At 39.3% G+C, this 26,743-nt stretch overlaps 1 protein-coding gene across 3 annotated transcripts in view; it reads left to right on the forward strand.

Annotated features, from left to right (window-relative positions):
• Nucleotides 1-26,743, forward strand: part of DYRK1A (dual specificity tyrosine phosphorylation regulated kinase 1A) — an 85,182-nt gene that overhangs the window by 29,756 nt on the left and 28,683 nt on the right. Inside the window, exon 1 of one of the 3 annotated variants that reach the window (XM_046900655.1) lies at nt 866-24,869. The exons of the other annotated variants lie outside the window; for them this stretch is intronic. Coding sequence (XP_046756611.1) covers nt 24,830-24,869 — 40 coding nt within the window. The 5' untranslated portion in view covers nt 866-24,829. Of the gene's footprint in view, nt 1-865; nt 24,870-26,743 lie in introns of those variants that run through there. 3 annotated transcript variants of the gene reach the window in all.

A 26,743-nucleotide genomic window follows, 5' to 3' on the forward strand; every position in this document is an offset into this window, starting at 1 on the left:
TGAATACCTTATACTGTTTTAGAGAATTAAGTTTGGTATTTTTATATGTACACTTTCAGTGTTGGTCAGGATTTCTGGTGATGGTGAGCTTGTAGAATTACAAGCTTAAAGAATAGAAATGTATACAGGATTTTTAAATACGATGTTTTAATTAGTAACTCTATCTTTTAAAGCCCAAACTCTTTGTTTAGAAGTCTCATGATAAATACAGAGTAAAAAACAGTAGTATCTTACAAAAACTTTTGGACTTCTGGTAAGTCACTGAAATTGGAGCTTGGACAAGTAAGATTTGTTTGCAATTTTCTGTTTATTGGGAGAGCCAATATTTGTATGTTGAAATTCTGAGAATAAATGTGATTTGCATGCCTTAAAATGAGAAAAATATACTGTAATCGTTCTCTAATACAGTAACAGCAGGAGTCATGATGACTCTGCTGATACCAGTCTCAAGTTCAAAGTAGCTCGTGAGAGCTCAGGCAAGAAATTGAAAGGTTTTGTGGTTACTGAGGATGATTCCTTTTACTTTCTTAACACAACTTGGCTTCTGAGAGTGACTGATCTGGGGTTTCAGAGATGCTTGATAATTTCTAAGCTACCTTTGGCTAAAGAATGGGAGCCTGTATAGGGTGAAAAACAGAAACAAATCTTTGGTTCACTGAGTATCACTTTATCTCTCTGGAAAGTGACATGAAATTTGGGATTGTGTTTGTGTAGTTACAAGAGGGATTGATCTTGTTTGGAAGTGTGTGTTTTGCAGTTGATTGCTACATCTTGTCCTGCACCTGCTAAGCAGAATAGGACACTGTGGTTGTTTTTACTGTTGTTGCTCTTGTTGCTCCCCTCTCTTTTTTGGGGGGATGGGTACGGGGAGAAGGTGGGGTGGTAGGGGGTGGCAGTTACCTTTATAAGAATGATTGGATTTAAAACAAGTAACTTTCTGGCTTGGGCTTTGTCTTTTTTCTTGTTAGCTGTGATGTAGTAACATGTAACAAGGAATAATTAACTGTCTAATCCTTAAGTTTCTGAAGAGCCTTTTTTCTTGACCTTTGCAAGAAGACTCGCATTTCAGTTGAGTGTGTAAGGGACCAGTGTAGATCTACTAAACTAGAAGTAAGTGTTCAGAAGGATCCTGTCCTTCATGCCACATGCTGAGTAACTGGTAGCAGTTAATGTTGGGGAAGTATTGTTCTTGAAAGTATAAGGGAAAGAAAAGCAGCTGCATGTCAGGAATTGCTTTTTGATGACGATGAGTTCTGCGTTGAAATACAAGAAGGATTTCATTTCATACTGGTCTAGACCTTCCACAGAACCATTGAACAGCATTGTTCTCAACACTGAGAGCAGCATGGAAGTAGGGGAACTATTATCAGATTTGTCTTCAATATATATTTTTTTATTGTAGTCTATGCCACTTTTATATCTACTTGAACTCATCCAGAGGTTTGAGAACGTAAAATTATTTAAAAGAAGTTTAGAATGTTTATTTTATCTTCAGTTGTGCACTGATAATTTATCATGTATTAACTTCATTTTTGAACATGTTCAGTCTTTCATGGGTAAATTTGCATGTAAAAAACATCAAAGTAATAGTTGTATCTAACTCTTCTGTTCACTTTGGAAATATATTAAACACATTAGAAGTTCTGAGAACCAAGCAAGTGATCAAAAATGTGAAAATGCTATATTCAAGTATGAAAAAACATTGGAAACGATCACATTGTTCTTAACTTCACAAAAATATTGTTCATGTTTGAAAAACGAAAAAAGCCCATTGGTAGACTACTCAATAACAATAGTACCAGAGCAGTGTAAATAGTAAGTACTTATATTGTTGCATTTTTTTCCCCCTGGTTGCATTCCTTATTATGATGTAACAAATGCAGAGTAAAGACTTTGGGAAGTTCTTAGGTTGGGTTGAGCCTTTGCAAGTAATTGGGTGTTGGTTTTACGTAACAGTGGAATGAAAACTAGGAGTTGGGCCTTGTCTCATATTCATAATATTCTTACTACAGATTTCATTGAATTTGTAGCTGTTTTAAGGAATACTTTAGATGTGACTAGAAAAACAAATGAGTAAAACAAAAACAAAATCACAAAAAGAACCCCCCAAACCCTGTTGTTGTATAGTCAAAAGAAAACCAGGTCCAATATCGCTGCTCTGCATTTTGAAGTTCATCTGTTTTACGTTACCTCAGAGACAGTTTGGTAGATCTGCTATAGTTTGTTCAGAACTATTTTAACATTTACCAGGAGATTCCAGAAACTTATTAGGGCATCACCTTTTTATCACATACCTGTACTTTGCTGAATTTTGTAGAAATGATGGATGCGTTATCTGTGCTTCCACTTAGGTAATTGCATACCTGCAGTCTCTTTTGTGAGATGTATGTGGTGTTGGCATAAAACCAGAATTGGATTAAAAAGGGGCAAATGCACGGCCCATGATAGAATTCTGTACTAAAGTGCAGTATGAGCTGGTTGTGTGCTTTCATTCCAGTTGGACTGATTCTGTCAGTAGTTCTGTCACATGCTTAACTGTATCCTTACAGGCATTTTTTCTTGGCTGTTCAGGTCTTGACTGCACAGATTTTCATTTCATCCTCCAAAAGGAAGATGCCAAGAAAATAATGTAAGAGACAGGGTTGCTTATTAGCAGTATTAGTTTTAAATACAGATAGCGCTTTGCATGAATCGGAATGCTTTTAGGGTTAACCACTATTTTTACATAGGTAACTCCCCCAGCAGGAGTTGTTTGTGCTGTCTTTCTGGCTGTTAGTTTTCTGCCAGCAATTGTGAGAAAGCAGTCAGTGGTGAGCTGAACACTACTGCTTACTGAAAAGCAACAGTTATCGTACGGAAAGTGGAAGTTCTGCTTTTCAGAGATGGAGTCATTGACCTCAATGAATGATAACCTTGAAGTCAAGAGACTAGATTAATGCTCCACTTTCGCTACCTGAGATCAGAAATGTGAAAACATAGACAGCTAAAGTTAGACTCCTGCATCCATATTTAAAAAGAAGTTGCCTATTTAAAAAATAAGTAAGTTTTTCCCCTCCTCCAAAAGTACTTAGTACCTGTGATATTAAAGCTTCAGTCTTTCAGCCTCACTCCCTGCTGGAGAGGAAAGAAATTACAGAGAAGTCTGTTTACCTGTTTCTGGGTTTTGTCATGGAAGTATGGCCTCATAAAGAACGCTACTTGACTTGTTGAGGAGTAGACCAAAGCATCTAAAATAGGAAATCATTAGTGGCCTCGATTTGTATTTAATTTGCTTTCTCTTAAGAGAGCAACTTTGATAAGTTTAAATTCCTCTAGAAATTTGCGTTAGTAGTTGCACAGTTTTCCATCTCTGGAACTTTAATGTGTACTCTGTAGCAGAAGTAACTGAAATGCTTTCTTTAGGCAGAAAGTTAGGTGTGGTGTTGATGTGAATGTGTTGTCGGGCTGTGGAGGTCTTGGATGGCAGCAGCATCTGACTTCCTTAGGGCTGGAGGAAAAGGGAGGCATGCAGAATTCCAGTTGCTGTGGGTGACCCTCCCTGCCCTGTTTTTGTGGAGCTGAGATGGCAACGTGGTGGGCCATCAGGAGATAGGGGAGCTGCACTTTCAAAAGCCTTATGTTGCTGCATAACGCTTCAAATAAAAGTCTACTATTTCAGTATACTGGAAAATAATTAATGCTCATTTTGTATCCTGATTTATGTGGTCATCATCTTGGGGAAAAAAAAAAAACCACCAACTTTTTTGAGATAACGTTCAAGAAAAATTAAGTGATAAGTATTGTTTTTCTAATGAGTAGTTGAGCTTCTGCAGCAATATCGTGAGGCTGAAGTTTGTTTCTGTTACTGATTTTTTAATAGCAAAGACTCATTTAGACTTGAGCAAATATTTGATTTTTGAACAAAAGTTCAAATTCAGATTAAGAAATATGATCTTACCCATTATAAAAATTGTTACACATTTAAGAAGTGTTAACCTTTTTCTGGAATTTCTGATTAGCCCACTGGGAACGTCCAAAGTCTCAAGTGAACATAATACTTTGAATTTAAAGTCTTTCTAGGGCCCTTAAAGTCATCACATGGGCAGCTGGAGTGAAAAAGCACCTGTGGTGTTGGAGTGTTCGATGTGTGAATGAAAAGCAGAAGTTCTCATGGGTAACACAGTAATGGGATGGCTAGGACTGCATTTAGAGCTGTTAATATTCTCTGAGCATTGTGATGGATCATATAGGCTTTCTGGCTCAGGTGTGAGCATTTGTGTCCTACACTTTGTGCTGCATAACAGACAGAGCTTTTCTGTCATGTTTTGTGTGCTTGGAGTAGCAAGCTTCTGTCCTGGAGTGATGCTGTTTGCATGGCTTGGGTGACTTCTGAGTGACGTTAGGAGTGGTGCACAGGCTCTGAGGTGATGAGCAGCCTTTTGCAGGAATAGCAGCAGTTTCTGTACAGAGGAAGCTTCTTTCCTTGAGCTCAGCACAGAACAATACTCGTTCAGGAACTTGTCCTTCACAGCTTTCTAGGAATCATGACTGAAGTCTTGTGTTCCTAAACTACATCCTTGGGTTGAAATCTTTCATTGGTACCTGCACACAGCAGTGGGTTTATTTGGATTTGCTATCTGTGAAGACAGAATACCCTCAGTTCATCAGTTTTAACTGGCTGTAGCACTAGACAAGCCTTAACAGTAACTTAAATGTGCACTTCTCCAATTCCTTAGTGCATCCTATTTTATAAATTATGCACTCAGTTTTTAATGTCCTCTTTCTCCATCTCAGAACAGTTATATTCTTTGGGGGTTAGGTTTGAAGATAGAGTGAGAGAGGCCCTAGGGTGGCTCTGTTAAGAGCCTGTTCTTAGTAGTACTTGATAGTTATTTAATAGGGATTCTGTTGACACTACTTCATCAAGTAGGATACAAGAACTGTGTAAATACTGTTCAGAAGTCTTGCTGAAGTTGGGCATTGTGACGTCTTAAAAACTGCTATTTCTCTGGTACTGCTCAGTCTGCTGCTTCCTATTCAGTTCATCTCTTGATATATGGTCATTTGTACATCTATATTCACTGTTATTTCAGAGAATGGTGACCACACACGTTCTGACAGCCTGATGCATAACTGTTATATCAAGCTGGTATAATTTCAGCTTGTGGAACCAAAATAGGATACTCTAAGACTTGATTACGGAGGTTTTTGTCTAGGTGTGCGTAGGGGAATAGGTATTCCTTTCACCAGATTTTATGACGATGTCTACACCTTAACGTGGAATTACCAATCTATGCTTGTCAACTTGAATGTTTCTGTAAGACACCTTAAGGACGTACTTATCAGACGTGTTTTATTTCGCTAGGTGCAATTCAAATGTAAGCTAAGTGATCTAATTAAAACTTTGTGTACTAGGGAAAATATTAAACTTGGAAAATAGCTTGAATCTGAGAATGTTTTCATTCTCACGTTTTCATCTTGACGCTCTATTTTTTTACATATTTGTTGCTAAACTGTTACAAACAACGATGAAATAAGAAAGCAAGAAACAATCGGATGTTTTTATGAATGGCGGTGAGACATGAAATGTGTTGGCTTGACCTTTCAGTTATCCTGGCAATGGAGTCAGTGGATAATTCGCAGCACAACCTATATTGATCAGCTGAAATGACATTCTCTGGCCTCGTTTCTGATGTCCAGCACTCATTGATACTTGCATCTAATTTCCATTGACATTTTTGTGAGTTAAGTACCTAAATATCTCTGCAGATCTAGATTTCTTTTTGTAGTGCAGTCAGGGACAGTTCTCTACCATATCTGTTATAAAGATAAAACAGGTGGTAGCAGCTCTCTTTCAGACATGGAAGAGAGATTCGCTCTTGATTTCTACCTTGCCTGTCCCTAGCCATGGCAATTATCAGTGCTTGTGTTAGTTCTTCCATTTTCTTTGTTTTGTTTTTTTTTTTTCTCCCATCTTCCTGGTCTTTAAGATTTTGCTTGTAATACAAATAGCTACTATGGGCTCTCTCATGGTTATAGCTTTTGCTATAACATTTTTCTATATTCTTATGTTACCTTTCTGAAGAAATACAGCAAATCTTAAAGCAGGAAAAAAAAATATAAACTGAATTATATTTCGTTGTCTTCTGAATCCGACAAAGTTTGGTACGCAGTCCAATGCTATCATCTTGTCTTAAAGAATACTTTCTAACATCTTAATTTCTGTACTTGTGCATCTTGCCTACTTGAGGTCAGTACCTTGCACTTGTTTACACTACCTCCTGAATATAAGGAGGACCAAGGTATGCGCCCTCTAGGAATTACTGTAGAAGGATCAGGTTTACAAAGGTAGGTGAACTTGATTTAATTCATACCTGGTTTGTGGACAAAAGCAGTGTTTTATTTGGTTATGCAGGCAGTAAAGCATTTGAGTCAAGAAGCATTATAATGCTGTGATTATTGTCCACAGTTCATTACTTTTTCACCATTCCAGTGGAGTAAATAACCCCTTCTGATGATACACGTAGATCTCTCCACAGGCAGCAGCAATTACAGAAGTACAATAAGTGTGCTGAATACAAACGTATTTTGATGGATTATTCTCTTCTGAATGCTAGCTTAGTGTAGGTAGTTCCATTCATCTTTGCAAGGGACACTGAATATATCTAGGTGGTGTGAATTGACACTGCAAGTTTTTATATACTACTAAAAGTATAGAATCATAGAATTACTCAAGTTGGAAAGGACCTCAAAGATCATCAAGTCCAACCACAAGTATAACATAACCACAAGTATATATGCTTCAATCTGTCTTATACTAGTGCAAGTTCTACTAATGTCTCAGAAATGATCAGATCTCTTTATGCAAAATGGATCAAATGTGAGAATGATAAGAGAGATCTTTATGAATCTGTGGAATATTGTCTTAAACATAGTATTACATCAGTGCTCTTAATAAGCTAAACTAGGTAAACATATTTGCTGTCCACTAGCAAAGAGGGTTGTGCTACCTTGGAATACAAAGCTAAGTTTGCCATTTGAAATGTTTCACTTGGTAAAGTTTATCAAAAGATCTGTGGAAAAACAACAGATCTCCATCATATTTTTATTTATAATTTTATTTTAGGTGATGTTTCTTATTTTTATCTTGTTTTTTTTTAAAGTGAGCAATATGATAATTCCTTCAACGTTCTAAAATAAAACATTACTTTTGTAATCGATTTACTCTTGTCTCTTGAAAGTAAGTTATACATTTCTAAACTTTTCTGTTGTAAAATTAAGTAATTGTTATACAGTGCTGAGTAATTCTTGGAGACTTCTCTGAGTAAAATGATATTTCCGTACCATATAGGGTGTTTGCTGTCAGAATATGTTGTACAAAATCTAGTCTTTCTTTTAAGCTGAACGTTCACATCTCTGAAGTTTTCTCCAAAATGTAGTCATTAAAAATTGCCACATTGAGATGTCAATGGAGAACTTTGGCTCTGCTGTTAAGATGATTATGGCGCATAACTGAAAAAGATAGAAGGTAGTCTTATGTAGTTGAGTTGAGACTAGTTTGTGAAGTATGTATTTAGTGTGCATGTATATATCCTGTGCTTGGCGATCCTCATTATCAACTAATTGTTCTTGCCCTTTGATCTCACTATGCAGTTGTTTGATTAGAGCATTAGCTTCCTTTGAAGCAAGAGCCTTGCAAAGAATCAGATTGATTTGGCCAAAGTCTTCAAGCAAACAGGGCAGTTTTAAATGATAGCTTCTGACGTGTCTTCCTCCTTTGCACCCTAATGTTTTTTTTAAAAAACTAAACACACATATACGTATGTAAAACATTCACACTTGAACCTTTTCTGAATTTTTTTCTTTTTTTTTCCTGCCATTTTCACTATTTGGAAGGAGATTTTTCTCAGAACAGCAAGACACAGTATCTGTAAAGTACGCCAAAAGAGGTGCAAGAGCAGATGTAGTCAGAAGAGATTTGAGAATAACATTTTACAGACAAAAATGCCCACTCCTCTGTTAGTAAATTGAATGTTCCCAGTCACTGAAGCTGATCGCATGGAACAGCCCACATCTGTGTGAGTTGACTGTCCCAGCCTGTAAAACTGGGTGGCTGCCTGAAAGCTTCATATTGGGAATAGTTCCTGGAACATGGTGATTGCTGCATGTTCCCAAGAGTTCCTGGGTAAGAGTGCTAGTTGGAACGGATACTACGTATGCAGATTTTAGTCCTGTTCTTGGGCGCCTTCCTTGGCCCAACTGAATGCACTAGTATAGATGTACACAGCTGTTAGTTCCTTGTGTATGAAGCTATGAAGTCCACTATTACCTACTAGTTCTTAAAGAAGGACTGGTAGAATTCTTTTTCCTTTCCCTTTGGACTTACTGTCTTGGAAGGATATTTCTTGGTCAAAACAAAGAAAATGCTGTTGTTCTACCTTTTGCTATGTATATATAGGATGTATATAAATACAAATGAATATAACCCGTTTTTTTTTTGTTTTTTTGTTTTTTTTTTTTTGACCTGGAGGTGCAGAAATACTCCTTTGCTTCATTCTCAATTACAAAGCTCAAGAGAATTTTGTGTTGCTTTCCTGCAGGATTTCTATCTTATTTTTTATTTTTGTGTTGTATTTGTTTTTGTTCCCCTCCATCTTCTGGCAGCTTTTATCTGCAAAGTTATTCTTATTCTATGGCTTAGGCTGAGTTTATGAACTTGATGGGTCTTCATGACTTTTCTTCTGAATAAAAGAGATTTTCCTCAGGAAAAGAAGCTATTTCACACTCAAATCAGTTGGTGGATTCTGCAACTTTAGTTTAGAATGCTGTGTTCAGCTTTGTATTCCTACAAATATATTGGTAGCAAAAGGCTCCAGGCAGCAACTGTTTGTATCTTGAGAAAGGCAAAAATTAGTTGTGTTTTTTGTTTGTTTGTTTTTTTCCTCTTTATGTCTGGAGGCATGTGGAGCTCCAGGGGAAGGCAAGTAGTGAAACTTCATTCTTTCTTGGGAGAAATCCAGACGCTATCGGCTGCCATCCAACTGCAAAAATTCTGACACTCTGTTCGGAAAAAGTGCCACCAAAATGTAGCTAGCTGAATATTCCACTTTTTCAATAGAAGGCAGTTTCCTTAAATAGAATTTGGGAGCTAACTTCGTCTACAGCAAAGATTTGGGTTAAAAACACTGCCAGATCTACAGTGACGTCTCTACACTTGAAGTCTTTCACTCCAGCTCCAGGTATTCAGCTCAAGTCCATATTAAGAAAGCTCAGGAATAATTGGTTTCCTGTAACTGTGCAATCTATAGCCTGTATAACTTTAATAAAAAAATAAAACTTATTTCTTCAGAAAAGATAGAAGTTGTTGTTAAGAGGACAGAACAGAATTCTTGCCTTGCTCGTGATTTACATCCTGGTTATGTTTTAAGAAATTTATAATACAGTTTTATTTTACTTTGAATCACGTTTCCGCCCCTCCTTCCCTTCCCCAACGCTTTACTAGCAATATATTTTAGCCATCAAAAATTCACCTTATCCTTGATAACAGATTACCAATAGCTTTGTCTTTCTAAGAAGCTGCAGTAAGCCATTAGGAAGATGGTTAATCTCCCTCTTATCTAAACCTTTTGATCAATTTAGAGAGAAGTGAATTGCTGTCTTATAAGCAAGTCTGTGTAGCAGGCTACTTAGACAAAGGGATTTGGTTTCCATTCAAGATTAGATTCAAGATCACTTATCTAATGAATCAGCTGAATTTTCATTGAATACCGGGTAATTAGACAGGTATTGCACCCTTTGGATTAATGGGACCTTTCTTTCCTTATCTAAGTCCTCTCAGAAATATAAACTATCTGCGGGAGTTGATCAGTTCTTGAAAAAGAAGAAATGCCTTGGAAAATCATTAGAAGCGTGGACACATAGGCATATATTTGTATTCCTATTCAAGAACTTTCCAAAAGCCTTGTTTGTACAACTACACATCTTTGATAACCAAATGATAAAGTTCCATACTATTTGAGTAGGAATTTTGGTCAGTGTTGAGAATGTCTAAAATTCTATTGCATCTGTGAAAATACATTTGCTTGGTTTCTTAAAAATGACAGTAGCTCTGTTGTCCTTGATACAGAAAGATAAAAGGATGTCCAGTGAGAGATAAGTGGACAGGTGGAGGTGACTTTATTTGGTCTAAGATTTATTGCTGTATTTATCTATTTGTTAAGTTTCTCTACAGTGGTATTTAATATAAAGTTTGCTTTCTTAATTGGCACCCATTAGCCCAGACGCATTTGCTTATTTTATTATTACTTATACATGTCAAGCTTAGATATTTGAGCATTTTTTCCTTTATGCCATCAATATAAGCTTGTTTACTGAAACTTCTTGACTGTGGATTTCAGTAAATAAAACAATTCTAGCTTCCCACTGCAGAGTTCTTTTTCTGTTCCCTCCTCAAAGACAATATCGAAAACTTTGCAATCTGAAGATGAAAATTTCTACATAGAGTAGAAAAAGCTGCAGGAGCCTATTGGGTCACATGCTTGTGTGGAGAAGGTCATCCCATGACAAGAACGTGTGCTGACTCCTTTTGGGTGATGAGCACAGTCTAGGTCAGTCTGTTGTCTGTTGGAACTTTAAAATCTAGGGAAGTTAGGAGGACCAGTAAGTTTCATGATTCTCTCCACACATCACTATTTCTAGCCTCCGAATCAAGCACACTGATAACTGTCTTTATCTTCTGTCTGTTGAGAAGGAGTAGTTGCCTCCTGATCATTAGTGGGCACTGTGCCCAGGAGCAAATCTGTTTTGCTTTGTTGTCAGCGGGTTAATCTCCCTTTCTCTTGCAAGATGTCCCCCATGTTTTTCAGGCCTGTTGAGAATTCAGGAGACTTTCACCATAACATCATATCTGCGAGTATGGTAGGGTTGGACCTCTTTTAAGATAAACAGCGTGTGAACAAAATTTCAGTCTCTTTAGCTAAACTGGGCTAACTTGATGACAGTTTCTGTGTATATAGAAAACACCATGCTGTGACTAAATATGAATGTGGTTAATGGTTCACTACAGAGGCCTTCACTTCCCTTGAAAATCTATAGAAGTGGAGCTGACTGGGGACTTCACTGCTGGTAGGAATTTGTTTCTTATGCTCAAGAGGATGACTTTGGGATGTGCTTATGTAGGTAGACAGTTCAGGTTGTGTTATTCTTTGTCTTCTCTACAGTTGTGCAGCCCACAGTGAAATAATTACATCTAAGGAATGTTGTCTCTGTCCTCAGTCCTTCTAATACTGGCTGCCCGTCATCAGTCTCTGCCCAGCTGTACTTTTGTAGCATAAGTTTAACTGTTGCTGACATCTTGAAACACAGGATTATTGGCTATTCAGTTCCACTAGTACCGTCCCAGTCTGAAGAGTACAATGTTCCTTCTCGCAAATAATGGCAAAGGCAGTTTTGCCACTTCTGTCCACTCTCTTTAGTTCCTAGACATATTGCATACAAAATCTCCACTTACCCTTTTTGTGGTGCTGAGGAAGAGAGAAAAAGGGCAACTTCTCTGTGGTGTCTTCTGTTTGTACAAAAGAGGAGTTTGTGAAGTTGTTAATAACTGCAGTGTTTCTGCAAAGTCCTACAGAAGTTTTCAAGAGCCTGACTGAGACTGACATTTTGAAACAGTTTTGTGCTGGCTAGTACAGTGATGCCAGTGAACAACACCGTACTGCTTTCAACCCAGATGCTTTGGCAAATATCAGCTTCATGTGTTGCTGCTGCTTGGCATAAAGGCTGATGCTACAAAGCAGTAGCAGGTGGTTTGGATTTTTTTCTGCTCATTTTGCACCAACTTCCTTTTTTTTTTTTCTTTGCAGTGGCTTTGGAGCATGATAAATAATATTGGTGTGTTGTTTTTCTTTTTTTTTTTTTTTTTTTTTTTTTCCTGGTAAGGATTTTAAGCTCTTTACATGCACTTGGCAAAAGTTTTGCTCAATGGCAGTGTACTGACTGGGGATACTGAGTTACCCAGGTCTCATTTTCCTTTGTGGATGTCTTATAGATGACAGGGTACGAGGCTCTGAATATATTTCCTCCCCCAAAATTAATCATGGTAGTAACAGAAAGTCCTATTACTTTGAAGATTGTTTTGTAATCTGATTTCTGATCCTGCTGTCAGTAACGTTCCTTCTGCACCCCTTTCCAAGCATCTTTTTCCACAAAAGACAAATATAGCCAGCAGTCTGGTGCCTGATTTTTTTCAGTCATGAGAAGGCGGACACTTCAAACTGCTTCCCTCTTACCTGAACATCTACTTGCTACAGGAGCTGTTAAGATGCACGTCTCCAAGAGCACGTTTGCCAAAGTCCTCACGTGTGGTAGCTGCCTACTATCTATGCAGCTGAATGTTTTGTCAGCAAATGGTTATATATGCCCATTCATTCCATAGTGCATGGTATGCATAGCTGAAGAGATAATGTGCCTTATTGCAGTACTTCTTGGATTAGAAAGTTTCCCATTAGAAAGGAATTAGAAAGATGGTGGTTTATTTTGTTTTGCTTGTTTCTGTTTTTATTTTTTTAAGTAATAAGATCTTGTTGTTTCTAAATCAGTTATAATTGTTTCATTCTCCTTTAGAGAATGACATTGAAACTTCAGTATGCATTGGTACCTAACTTTTCAAGGCAAAGGTACTGCATATTAATTGTTTTATTGTCTTTACCTGCAATGCCTAGACTCCAGGTGAAATGATATGTTAGGAGATGATGGATTTCTGCATTACAGTATAGTTGTGTCTGCTGCCTGTAAATGTAATGTTCAGTATGTATTCGTGAACTGGAAGAGTACTCTGACCAGGCCACTGGCACAGTTGTGTTTGAAACTCTGCAAGGATTAAAAGCCTGCAGGGGTCAGAGCTTTGTTAGCATTTATGCTACAAATTGAACTTCTGATGCTTTTTCCACAGAACATGGCCATTAGCTGAACCTTGAAGAACTGCTTATCTGTTTAAAGTTTAGTGTTTATGTACCGTTAACGTTTTTACATAATCCCTTCCTTAAAACACTCAAGTCTCATTCCGTAGGTGAAATGTTTTTCCTCCTCTGCAACTCTGTGGAAGCAAAAAAAACCCCACAAGAACTAAATGCAAAATGTTGTCTAACCACTTGGTCAGATTTTCTTAGGTGTAGTTTAGATGTCCTTCAGGGAATGGTGGAATGGACTTCTTAAATTTATTTTTTATTTGCAACCGTTTTTGCACTCCCATAAGTAAGAGGTCTTTTCTGGTGACCAGAGTGTACTTTGCTACCTTTGCATTTCTTCCCATATTGTGCTGCCAGTGCATCTGATGGGCTGCTCTCTTAGCTTGTTCTGAGAACTGCCATATAAAACCATTCAGAAAGCAACAGAAAGAAAAGCTGAAGTGCTACAGCTTAAGCAGGACAACAGGAACACAATGTCTTTGGTTTATGCGTCTTCCCTAGTGCCCCTAGAGGAGAAAGGTGGAGCTTTGTGGGAAGGAGGAGCCATGTCATAGTAAGCATGAACTTATTTTCTGGTTAGAGATTTTGAAGTAAGATTTATAGATACATTTAGATGAAAATGTAGACAAAATTTGAAGTTTTATCAGTTTGCTCTGGTGTTTGGGTGGTGCTGTTCTCATTGGTGTGGAAAAAAGGGAAACTTTTAACTTTTTCTTTTTTTTTTTTACCACTGCACACTGCTTAGTTTATACTAGATCATAGAATCAGAGAATGGCTGGGTTGAAAGGAATCTCAGTGATCATGAATCTCCAACCCCCCTGCCACATGAAGGGCTGCCAACTTCCACATTTAATACTAGACCAGGCTGCCCGGGGCCCCATCCAAGCTGGCCTTGAACACCTCCAGGGATGGGGCATCCATAACTAATCTGTGTAGCTGTGCCAGCACCTCACCACTCTCACAGTAAAGAACCTCCCCCTGACATCCAACCTCAGTCTTCCCTCCTTCAACTTAAAACCATTTCCCCTTGTCCTGCTGTTATCTACCCTTTCAAAGAGTTGGCTCTCCTCCTGTTTATAGGATCAGTAAAGTCTCTAAAGAAAAAGTGAGTTATGCTTGAATAATATTTTTCTGAGATCACAGTATTATCCTAAAGGAAGAGGAATAGAGGTTTGATAATTCCTTTTTTTTTTTCTTCCAAACTTAAGCTGTCTGGGAGAAATGAATTTGCAGTGAGCCCCAAACACTTCAGGGTTGTGTTCTTGTTTGGAATAATGAAACTCCGCATCACTGTCTTTTGGTGGTTGCTAGCTGCAAGCATGTGTTCAACCATACTATTTTTTTCCCCTCTTTGAAAGCTACTACTTCAATGAAGTAGTAATTATTTTAAAATGAGACAAATCAAAAGAAGTAATTACTTAAAAGTGTGTATACCAAATACAGAAGTTACAAAGGCAGGAAATTAGTCTTTAAAATAAGCACTTTGGAATTGTGAGGTCTCACCGCGCTTGTGAAAACTGAAGTTTTATTTCTGGTTTTGGTTGTATTTTTCTGTAACTAGCTAGATACGGAAGCATTAGAGCTTTTTACTGGGGAATGATATAAGAAATCTGAATGCAGGTTGTCAGGAAGTATGGACTGACTTAAGACATCTATTGTAAAATGCCAGTCTCAGAATATCAGTTATCAAGTTATCGAAAACACAGCAGAAAAATGATTTAGTTACAATTCTAAAACTTGTAAATATTTTATAGAAGAAAGTAGTGCTGGTGCTTCCAGTCTGCTCTGGAGTAAGTAAAAAAAGAAAAAAAAAAAACATTTTGTAGTTTATTATTTGTATAAACTGTGGGTTAATACGGACTGCGTGCTTATGAATTTTTAAGTATTCATTTTTTAGAAAACTTAGCAGAATTTCTGTTACTAAGACACAATGTGAAAACAGTGTGCCATCTCCAAAAGCAAAATAACTGCTTTGTCGGTGGCCAGAACTGCACTCTAAACTTCTGTTTGGGTGAAATATAAGATGATAGAGAAAATCAGCCATGGCCTGGGATACTTACAGTGGTAGATTCCCCTGAATCAAACTGTAATCTTTATTTTCTTCTCTTCAAATTGTCACTTAGTTTTCTATCTGTGTGTCTTAAGTCTATGAAGCGCTTTTGTTTGGCATAATCAATTAACTATGTTACAGTTACTGTTGGTTTTTGTTTTGTTTTTTTGGTCAGCATAGCAATCCTAAATAGAGTGTCTCATAACCAGTTTGAAACTAAGAAAGCAGGAAGGTTTGCAGTGTCCATATGACAGTGCATGGTCCAAATCCTGCAAGTAGGAGAAGGGGTCATAGCGTAAATTCTGAAAACACATGCATTGAAGGACACTGCAGGACTAGGAAAGTAATCCTGCTCCTATACTCGGCACTGTGAGGCCTCACCTTGAGTGCTGTGTTCAATTTTGGGCACCTCAGTACAGAAAGATCAGTGAGGTGCTGGAGCAGGTCCATAGAAGGGCAAGAAGGCTGGTGAAGGGCTTGGAGAATATGCCCTACGAGGGGAGACTGAAGGAACTGGGGAAGTTTAGTCTGGGGAAAAGGAGGCTGAGGGGAGACCTTATTGCTCTCTTCCAATACCTGAAAGGTGCTTACAGAGGGAGCCGGGGTTGGTCTCTTCTCACTGGTGAAAGGTGACAGGATGAGGGGAAATGGCCTCAAGTTGCGCCGGGGTAAGTTTAGGTTGGATATCAGGAAACACTTTACAGCAAGGGTTGTTAGGCACTGGAATGGGCTCCCCAGGGAGGTGGTTGAGTCACCATCCCAGGATGTGTTTAAAAACCGTTTGGATGTGGTGCTCAGGGACATGATTTAGGAGAGGGTTGTTAGAGTTACAGTAGTATGGTTAGTTTGTGGTTGGACTTGGTGATCTTTAAGGTCTTTTCCAACCTGTGCTATTCTATGATTCTATGACATGCTTTCCTGTGTGAAAAATCATTTAAAGTAAAACCGACAGAAAAAAATAAATTTTTTGGCCTGTACAAAATGAAACCTACTCATTAAATATGATCATTTAACTGTGCTGTAGAGTTAGAAAGACTTCTTTTTTGTAAGTGATTATTTTGCATCAGTTGTTAGTACTGTATTTATTCAAACTACAAAAGTATTTTCAGATCCTCCCCCTCTCTCCTGAAAGCTGTTTTCTTTGGTCAGGTATTGAATAATTTATATCATGTGAGACTATTGCACATGATGTATTCATCTCTTGTTTAGCTCTTACATTAATGGTTTGGCATGCTAGCTGTACATTGATATGGTAGATGCTTTCCATTTTTTCTGTACCAACTGTTTAAATATATCTTGTGTCTCAGTAACTACAAATGGGAAATGACTTGAATTATTCTATTTCCCTTGATGGTTTTTGTGAGTAGGAAAAGATTCCTTTTTTTTTTTTAATATATATGTGTTTGTGCTGTAGATTAAAGGAGGGCTTTAAAAATTATTCACATATTTATGCTAACTTTCCATTGTGCTCAGCTGGAAATGCACATTAAATCTAAAACATGAAGTTCAGACATGGGGCTTTGTGTTAGCTATAGGCATTGTTTAGGTACAGCGTTTTTGTGTTTTTTTCACCTCATGCACAGGTCTACAGTTTGCTGTGTTGCCATGCAGCAGGTAATTTATGTTCAGTCTTCAGTTTTGCACTCTAAACCGAAGATTGTAAGTAATGTTATTTGTCTTCTTTTTGGAGGTGGGAAAAACAGACACGGCACAAATACAGGGAACTCTTACTTAACTGCTGATAAAAGTATTACTCGGAGAGGGCAGTTGAGCAGACTAGCAGGATTAGTGCTGCAAGGTATTGGCCCAGGATGGATTGCTTGGAAAATCTTGTAAGCCGATGGTCAGATAACACTCTTCTGCTCGCTGCTGCTGTGCAGTACAGGGCGTGCTGCTAGATGGGCATAAATCAAAAAGCACAAATTTAGTTTAAAAAGCTCAAACAAGATGCAGAACAGATTGACTTGATTTTTTGCATGTGTCAGAGGGGCTGGTGCACATACTAAGGCAATTTTATATATTTTGGACATATAAGGAAATAGTAATTTTACTACTGATAATGTGTTTGAAAAGAATCTGTTAAATTTTCGGGATGAGGGAGCCAACAAAATTGTCAGACGCGGTCTCTGGAACCTACATTTTCAGCGTTTTTTTTTTTTTAATGCAGATTGTGTGGTTAATAGCTGCAAAGTTTTGCATGTCAGAGCGACTGACAAAGAAACAGGGAGCCCTCCGCCCTTCAGCGGTGCCCTGGGTTGGTGGCTGGGTGGAACGGTGTCACTGTCCTTGGGTGGCTCTGAGAGAGGCTGGTGTGTAGCAGGCGGCAGAGCCGGGCTGTGCAGCTGCCTTCCCCCTGTGAGGAGAGGCAGTGACTGCAGGATACGTGGTCGGTCGTTGCACTGGGCTCTGAATTTTGAGTGCACTGAGCAATGGCTGTTTTCTGCCTGCATATCTCTGTGTGTGTGTGTGGAAAGTGAGCTGAGGGGTGCTGGTGGTCAGGGCCTGTGGTGGTCTATGTGTATCCACTGCTGTATGCAGACACTCACCTGCAGATATTCTCTCAGACTTCTCCTAATTTTCTCTCATATTCTCTTAGTTTTTGTAACTGAGGGAAGAAATGGGCTTATTCTCCTTATGACACACGTTTCCGACGTTCAGTCTTAACCTGGTGGTTCTGTTCAGTCAAATGAACTGAAACTCATTTATTTAAGATCTGTCAGTGGGGTAAATGGTCAAGGAGATTCTGTCTTTAGTCTTTTTCCTCCTAAAATATAAAGAGAAATGTAGTGGCTGTGAGAAGAGGATCATGCACTGGAAGCAGCCCTTGCCGGCTGATACAGCCTATCAGCCTTATCATTGTATCAGGCGATCTGACTGCACACCAAAAGGGAACTTCCCCCCCTTCCAGGTGTCACGGTGGCGGAAAAGCCCCCTGAAGCCTTTTTTAAGGGGGAATCTCGCACTCGGGAGCGCCCGAGCGCTGCCTGCGTGAGCCCCCCGAGCCCCCCGGCCCTGAGAGGCGCCCCCCGGACGGCTCGCCGTGACGCCGCAAGTTCGAATCCCGCCTCAGCGCTCAGCCCTAATCCCCGCGTATCGTGACTTCGCGGCCCTGCCCTTGCTGCGGGGTGAAATGTAGAACATGCCTCTAATCCCCGCTAGACGCAGCGAATTTCGTTTTAAACTTGAAAGTGTTAACAACAACTTGAAAATGTGACAAAGCTCAATTTCGTGGCTTGTTTATTGCTTGTTTTCGGATTGGACAATAGCCGGCAGCTCTGCCCTGGCAACTGCGGGATGCGATTTGCATAGCCCCGCCTGATTGGCCAGCCTGCCGGCCGCCTCTTCCAATCAGCTGGCGGCGCCGCCGTGGTAGGCTATGCTAATTGCCCGCTGTTGCTGGGGTTCCGGCGGTTTCTGCGCGCCTCTCTCTGCATTGTGCAACGGGCGGGAGCGGGTCTGAGGGCGGGAACGGGGCGTTCAGCTCTGGGTGTGTGTGCGCGCGTCCCGGTGTGCACCTGTGCGTGGGCACGTGCTGTGCTGTAGGCATGCACCAGCGCCGGGTAATGGAAAATAAATCTTCACCGCGAGTGCTGTGTGGATGGAAGAGCGCTGTCACTGCGCGTCCCCACTTCTTTCTTTTCTCTCTCCCTCTCTCTCTCTCTGTCTCTCTTCAGTTAAAGCGCCTTACATCGCTATAGCCGTGTGTGTGCAGGCGGCTGGCTCGGGGAGCATCTGTCGGGCAGCTTAGTGCCAGCACTCTCTGAAACGCAGTAACCCCTGTTCCCGAGATACCTATCTGTGGATGGTGTGAATATAGAACCAGCTATTTCTGGAACACACGCTTGCCTTTAAAAAATGGTGTGTTCACATTGTCTTTTTTTCTTTTCCTCACAAAAAAAAGACCCCTCAGCTGTAACTGTGGAGTCTGGGTTTCTTCGTGCTCTGTGTCATTCCTTCTTAAGAACCTGAAGAAATCTAATTTTAAAGCATTTTGTTGTTGTTGAAGTCAGCTTTCCAAACCTGACCCAGGGTTAGTTTGCCTTCAGCCCTGCTCTTCCCAGGGTGAACCCTCTCTCAGGGTTCCTCGGCCAGGCAACCGCGGCCTTTCTGCACACAAATGCTCACATCCCTCCTGCCTGGCATGGCAGGTGGGTTATTTAATGTAGTGAATCCATCTGCATACATACTGCATCCTTTTTTTGTTTGCTTGTTTGTTTGTTTTTGTCATTCCCCTCACATAGGTATTAATACACATGCGAGGCTTGGTACCACCTAGCACTTAGCAGTAATGGAGGAAATTACTCTCGCTGGCGTATTTGTGACATATCCCTGTTGTCAGCAGATCTGGTCGCCCTTGAGTTCAGCTGGAATTGGAATGTTGCCAGAAGTGGTACAACTTGATGGCAGTTTTTTTTTTCTTGGTGCCATATATTTAATTGAAAACATCCGCGTGCAAAATATTTGATTTTCATAAATTCTGATTAATTGGCTCTTAAATACCAGGAAAACATGCAGCGTTCTCATGATGTAATGCTTAGAGTTGGCTGAGCGAGTGTGAGAGCATTGCTTCAGATGAGCAATAGTCTGTAGTCACTTCCAAGTCAACTCACCACGAAGACCGAAGCTTGCTGTCAGAGTGACCTGTGATTAAATCAACTTCTTATTTTAGTGGAGTTCTGTTTTAATTTTCCAGCTGTACTTGGTGATTCCTAGTGCCTTTAAGAAGCAAAAAATCCAAGATAGAATGTAATTTGTGTGAACTTGGGTTTGGCTTTTGAGGGTTTCTGGAGCGTGAGTGCAGAGGTTCCTATGTAGTGTGTTTAATGGAGTGACTTCATACAACCATGTTGTTTTAAACTTTGTCACCGAGTTACTGTTGTCCATGTTAGAAGGTTACTGTGACTTATGAAGTATTCTCCCTTTCACTTTTTTACTTACTGAATTTGTCAGAACTCCTTGTAAGTGGTGTTTTTCTATTCGTATCTGTTTTTTGCTGATTATGCTGGGAACTGATATACAGGTGTGGATCTTTCATCTAATTAAGCCATTTTCCATTATCTTTGTGTCCATGTCATTTAAATGACAAAGTTGTCATTAAATTGAGAAGCTTATAAACTGTATAACTGTAGACATAATTGTATGAAACTTTAAACATGGGTCTGTGGAGGGAAACAAAAGATGAGAATATTAAGCTTGGCTCTTCTTCACTGACATTTGTCCTCTGAAAAATGAATATTAGCTGTTTTGAAGATTTTAATAAATCTTCTTTCCCAGGTTTTAAGCAAATGTTAGTCTTCTAAAATATTGTCTATTAATAATTAATGAAGTATTGATTGCTTGGCTGTTCTGATTCGTGTATTTCATTTGGCACAATTAAAATGCCATATTGGGCTGAGCCATCATCCCAGACTACTTGAATTTTACCAGCGTTTCTCAGGCTACACATTCATGATGAAGTGTTGCACAGAGTTGCTCTGTGGTAGGAAAACTTCTAGAGAACACGCATATTATTTAAAAAAAAAAAAAAAAGCTTAAATATGAAATATGCCCATGTATATACAGGTATGTGGTAGAGAATGTTTCTTCTCTAAATACTAGATTATCCTATCTTTGAGGATCACATGGAGGCATGTGGTCTAAAGAGAGCTTAAAAGCAATGAACCAGACCCCTAGTAATAGAATAAACAAAATTGCTGGACTGAAGCCTCTCATTCATTTCCTCATGTCAGTATCATTGCCTCTTTGCAGGAAAGCAGGCTGTTTCTTTTTTTTACTATTCAGCAGAAGCATCAGATGAAAATGGCAGATTTGTAAGAAGCAACAAGAAGATGTTGCTTAATGAGTAAGGTGTTGCTGTGAGTAAGCCGTAGAGCCTTTTGCCAAGGGATGTTCTAGAGGTGCTGAAATGCAAAAAAATTCTCATCAAATCCATAGAGGAAAAGAATGAGTGAAGTATATACTATGTTAATAACAAGGACTTGACTGTATGTAACTCCTGAACTGGAAACTAGAAGAACATGCCTGGTACGTACTATATGCTTGCCCTGTTGCTGTCCTCCTGGGTGACTGCTGTTGACCACTGTCAGACGGGATACTGATTTTGAATGGAACTTTGGTTTGATATGTGGAGGAGTTCCCGTGTTAGTGCCCCATTGTTTGAAAGAACCATGCTTCTTAGTCCAATATGAAACAATTACCCCTTCTTGCTCAGTTTTGTTCATGAACAGAAATGAACATCTTTCAGACCTCTCTCATGTGCTTTGCTTTTCCTGAGTTTTTGAAACTTCCTATTAAGCTTCTCCTCTGTAGAGCTCTGTAAAACAGATCTACCTATGAGTATGTGTTCCTGGTCTTTATAGAAGTCTTTCTATTTATGCAAAATCTGAAATTTAACATCATGAAACCTTTTTGTCTTTAACCTGCCTCTCGTTGTACTTCTTTAGATAAAATAAAATTCTGTCTCATAAGAATACTGCAGAAAGAAAATATGAATTATATAAGTACAAAACCAGTGGCTGCTATGTAGAATATATTTGCAGATAGTAATAATTCTATTTGGGGCCCAGTCTTAGGCCAGGTTGGATGAAGCTCTAGGAATTTGGTGGGTGGCAGCCCTGCCCACGGCAGGGTTTGGGGTTGAGTGGCCTTTGAGTTCCCTTCTAACCCAAGCTGTTCTGTGATTCCATGGTGTTGTATTAAATACAATAAAAATAAAACTTGTGGTATAGCACCCTATTCATTCAGCATTACTTTCATTTTCTCTTTTAAACCAAATAGGTTATTAATGCAGCTAGATAAACCAATTATGATACTACATAAAGGCACTGAGTTAAAACTGTGGAAGCATTCTGTTGTTTCCTAACTTCTTCAATTTTCATGTTCTTTAGTTGAGTGCATACTTAGGTGCAAGCTTCTGGTCTTTGTGGAGGCCTGCACATGCAGGTTTCATTCTTGCTGCTTACTATTGGAGTTATAGCCTACTTCTCAAGAGTAGACATTGCAAAGCAGAGTTCTCATGGAGCTTAGGATTTTGGCGGTTAGTGTTAGCATGCTAATGTTTCCTGTAAGTTTTAGCTGAGAATTTTGGTGATCTTGGACTTCTTTTATAAAAAAGTAATTTCACTTTCACAGAATTTTCTTTGTTCTAAAATTCTCAACTGTTTACTCAAAGTAATGAAGCAGATTTATTATTGTGTTGCCAGTGGATTAAATCCTAAAGCTTCTCCGTTGTCTTCCATTTAAAGAATTTTCTATTTGTGAGTTTTAGAAATTTCCTTCTCTTTATTTGTTGTGGGAAGATTAGGGAGAGCATTGTAAATGTAGTACCGGTTTGATGGTACCAGACTTCTGAGGTGGTTGAGTAGAGATGTGTACCACAGTCTCTCCCAGTCACAGGTCTTAGCCACAGCGTTTCTAGAGCAGAGTTGGTGTCCCTGGGAAGTACAGGTGCAAAAGCAACAGTGTTTGCATGTAATTCATGCCCAAATCCACCTCCTGCCATAGGTCATCTAGGGCAGAGGGTAGGCAGGGCAGACATGACACTTTCAGAACAATTAATGAAGCTGCTCCTGGCTTTTCTTTCTTGCTTCTTCTGCCAAATGTCCAGGCACGTGGCAGACGTGTCATGTCAGAGATGTGCAAGCTGTTGGGAAAGATGGCACTCAGGAGTAATTTTTTGTCATCCCTTCCTTAACACTTTGTCTTCTCTGCAGCTTACTTCATTAGGAAAGAGTGCAAGCAAGAAAATTCTGTGGCCTGGGAGCATTGCGAACAGGATTCAATAATGTTCTTGCTTCTAAGTTTAGGACTTAATTTTGCTTTGACCAAAGGTAGCATTTAGTATTTCTGTACAGGGAAGTTGACTGAATAGTTATTGTGGAATAGCTTCTGAAGGAGCCATTCTTAATAATATAATTCCTCCACAATAATATAGCTCCTCCAGAGGAAGGATATTTATAACGGAGTTGTTTGTTCTGCAGTTGCTGCTGCAGGTAATTTTCCTTTGTTCATTGGGTTCTCTCACAGCCTTCCTCATTCCACAGCAAGCTGAGTTAAATCTGTGTACCCTCGAATTCTCATGTGGTCGTTTTAAATGTACTGCATGAGGACAATAGGCAGAACAGCATTTCAGCAAAGCAGTAGTTCACTTAGAGTTCAGGTTGGCATTTGCTTATTGCTTAAAAATGATTGATATGGACTACAAAATCCCAAGTGCTTGACATTTATTATGCTTTGGCAGACCTAGGTAGTCTGACTTTTCTTAAATGTGGGGGTTCATTGGAACAGCGAGTTCTCAAGATCCAGGCATTTGTCTCTATTGCTAATTGCTCACTGCCTCTTTTAGGATGTGCTAACCATTCAGAGGTGGTTGGCTGTTAAAGAAGAGCAGAGGTCAGTCTTCTCCCCTTCTTCAGACCTGTTTCTAAAGGGGGCGTTGAATGATAGCTGAGGTAGTAATGATTATTAGTAGAGAACTTTTCCAAGCATGGATTTTAAAGAACAAGATTGAACAGAGTTCTGCAATGGGATTAATTTTGTACTTGCCCTGCCCCTTCCCTCCCACCTCCCCCCCCAAAAAAATTACATGAAGAAAAAGTGTTGTACAGTTTGTCAGCTCATATAGTATTCTCTTGGAGGAAACTGATGGCTCTTTTGGCACTCAGAAAAAAATAATGGGGGTATGGAGGCCTTAATTTGTGATGGCACTGCAGAGGTTGGAAATGAACAGATTTGAAGTGCAAACCAATCGTATGCACTACAGAGAACTGCCACGTTTGGTCTGTGGTATAGACCCACAAGCTCTTGAACTCTGAATGTGGAAATGAGACTACTGATTGTGGTGAATGATACAGTTCACACTTTTATTCTCTCATGTTTTCTAGCATGTTTTCGTTCAACTGTGAACTTATCACTGAGTTGGAATACCTCAGCACATTGCTAAATGACCCGAATAGTGGAGATAGAATAGGGAAAGGGAGGTTGAGGCAGAAAATAGAGGAGGTAAAAGGACAGTCAAGATCTTTATGGGGTAAGTGCTGAAGAACAGAGAAGAGAGAGTGAAATAGGGTGAGTTTTGTAGAGAAACGTGTTCAGAAGATTCATATTGCAAAATCAGATGACCCAACAGTCCAGGAAGCTCCTCCCTCCCCAGGGCAGTGTCTCTACTGTTTCCAATTTAGTTCTGTATTCTTTCTGCCAGATAGGTTGTGCTGTGCTTAACCAGTCTTTATTTTATGGATATGGTAAGAAATACTGCCTCTCCTTGAAGCTTAATTGAACAAAGAGGTGGGAACCTTGGAACAGTGAGGTTCAAAAGAAATAGCCAAAGTATTTAATGGAAGTAGTAATCACTACCTGGAAGTGCCAAATGCAGAAGACTTAGGCACAGAAGGTGCTATGAAGTTTTATATATTTATTTATTATTTAAGGCAGTGTTTATCCAGATAGCAGGTTGGCGGTAAATTCTCACACTTGGGAAATATCTGCAGTTTTAAGACTGTGAAATAGAATGCTGATGTGAGCAGGTTTCCCAGGCTCGTGTTCTGGCAGCTTTTGAAGATCTCCAAGGAGGAGACTCACAGCCTCTGTGGGCAACGTGTGCCAGAGTTCCATCACCTGTACATCACAGAAGTGCTTCCTGATGATCAGACAGAGCTTCCTGTGTTCCATGTGGTGCCCATTGCCACTTGTTCCAGCACTGGATGTCACTGTAAAAGAGCCTGGCTCTCCCAGTCTTCTTAACAGCCACCGTTCAGATATTCAAAGACACTTATGAGATCCTCCTTAGCCTTCTTTTCTTCAGGCTGAACAATCCTGGCTCTCTCAGCCTTTCCTCATGGGAGAGGTGCTCTCTTCTCCTCACCACTTGTGCTGGAGTAAGGATGTAACTATGTACCTGGGTTGGGGCATCATGGTATCTATAAATTGTCAGTAAGCTGTTAGCTTAGTTGTTCAGACAAGCTCTCTGTATTTAACAGCACCTGTCAGGAGCGTACAGGTGTTCATGAAAGCACATGGGGGGAAACAATAATCATTTGATAAGGATGAATTTATTCCCAGACCTAACAAATCTGAGTGTATACGTGGATTGCTCTCTTGACCTTTTTGGTGGTGCTTATTTGGCATTTTGCATCTCTGGAGGTTTAGTTCTTACATGTTTGGAGTCCAGAATTGACTGTGTAGTATGTAATTGTTTTCAGCATTAAATGTAGCACTTCTGGGCTTACATTTGACCACACTCCGCATTTGGAAAAGGAACATGAAACACTGAACGTACACACGCTTTTCATTACTATGTGATTTTTATATATAATCTCTGGGCTTTTTTAAAGTCAGAAAGTATGCATAATACATTCTTTGTGTAGCCCAAGTAGTGACCTTGGGAAAGGGTCTATCATGACTTCCAGTCTGGTTAGATATTGGACAGTCTGTCTAGAGAACAGACCTTACAATGACCCAACCATAGGGAAAACTTTGGTTGAAGTTTTCATATTCTTAGACAGCAAAGTTAAAAGAGCAAAATACACAGTTTTTTGGAAAACTGATTCAAAAGTCATAACTTACTGAACTACTTGGTGTATTCTGTTTCAGAGGCGATGTTCCACTCTTGGGGTGGAACACAGAGGGAGGCAGACAGAGTCTCCTGCAACTCTTAACAGTCAATTGACGGATGTTTGAGCATTGTCTTATTTTAAAAGGGCAATACCAGCAATAGGGTATACCACTAGGGATGTGTTATACGTTTTTGAGGAGGAGGTAACATGGAAATGAGTTGCGTAGGTATCTCTCAAAATGATAAGAACAGATTCTAAAATCTCTAGGTGGAGTAGACAATTTAATTTTGAAACTGTACTGAATTTTTAAAAAATGTATTAAATGGTATCAATTTTTCTCCTGTATTAAATCAGTTGTAGTTCATGTATTTAGTAACTGCCATCTCAAATGTTTTTCTCTTTTGAGTTACTAATTTATTTGATAGTGCGAGAAGTCATTTGAAATGAACCAGCTTTGAATAAAGGAATTATTTTTCTTCCTCTCTAAATAAATATGTTTCTGAACTTACTCCCTTTCCACCATGCTCAAGTACTTCTTTAAAGAAATGAGATTTATCTTCTTCCATGTGATAGGCCAGTCCATTTATGCAGTATCTGTATTTTCAGATAGTTCTGAGTTATGAACCTCATTTGAGGTTATAATTTAGGTTTTATCTATTATCACATTTATGCTATCTATCCCCTTTTAACTGTTTTCTTCTGGTTATCATTACAGCGGTTTGCTTGTACAGTGGCTTTGCATTTTTTTAATGCTCACTTCTGGCTCACTTTTTACTTTCCAGACACAGTAGATTTACAAAAGACAAAAAGTTACTCTCATTATTTACATCTACCTTATGTTATGGGGTATGGAACATCAGTAATGAAATAGAGTATTCAGAGTAGCTTCGCTTCAAAGACCTGTTACATTCATAACTGTAGGAAATAGACACTCCAGGCTGAAATGATTCATAGAATCATAGAATGGCTTGGATTGGAAAGGACCTCAAGGATCATGAAGCTTTAACCCCCCTGCTGCACTCAGCGCCACCAACCTCCACATTTAATACTGGACCAGGCTGCCTAGGTAACCCCATCCAACCTGGCCTTGAAATAAGGGATGCATTCTGTAATTGGACCTTACTGTCACAAGTTCTGATCTAGTCTTGTCATTAGCAAACAAATTATTTTGACATTTCAGCTATGCTTTTTTTTTT

Source organism: Gallus gallus, chromosome 1 (genome assembly GCF_016699485.2).
Source record: "Gallus gallus isolate bGalGal1 chromosome 1, bGalGal1.mat.broiler.GRCg7b, whole genome shotgun sequence".
In the NCBI taxonomy this organism is placed as follows: domain Eukaryota; kingdom Metazoa; phylum Chordata; class Aves; order Galliformes; family Phasianidae; genus Gallus; species Gallus gallus.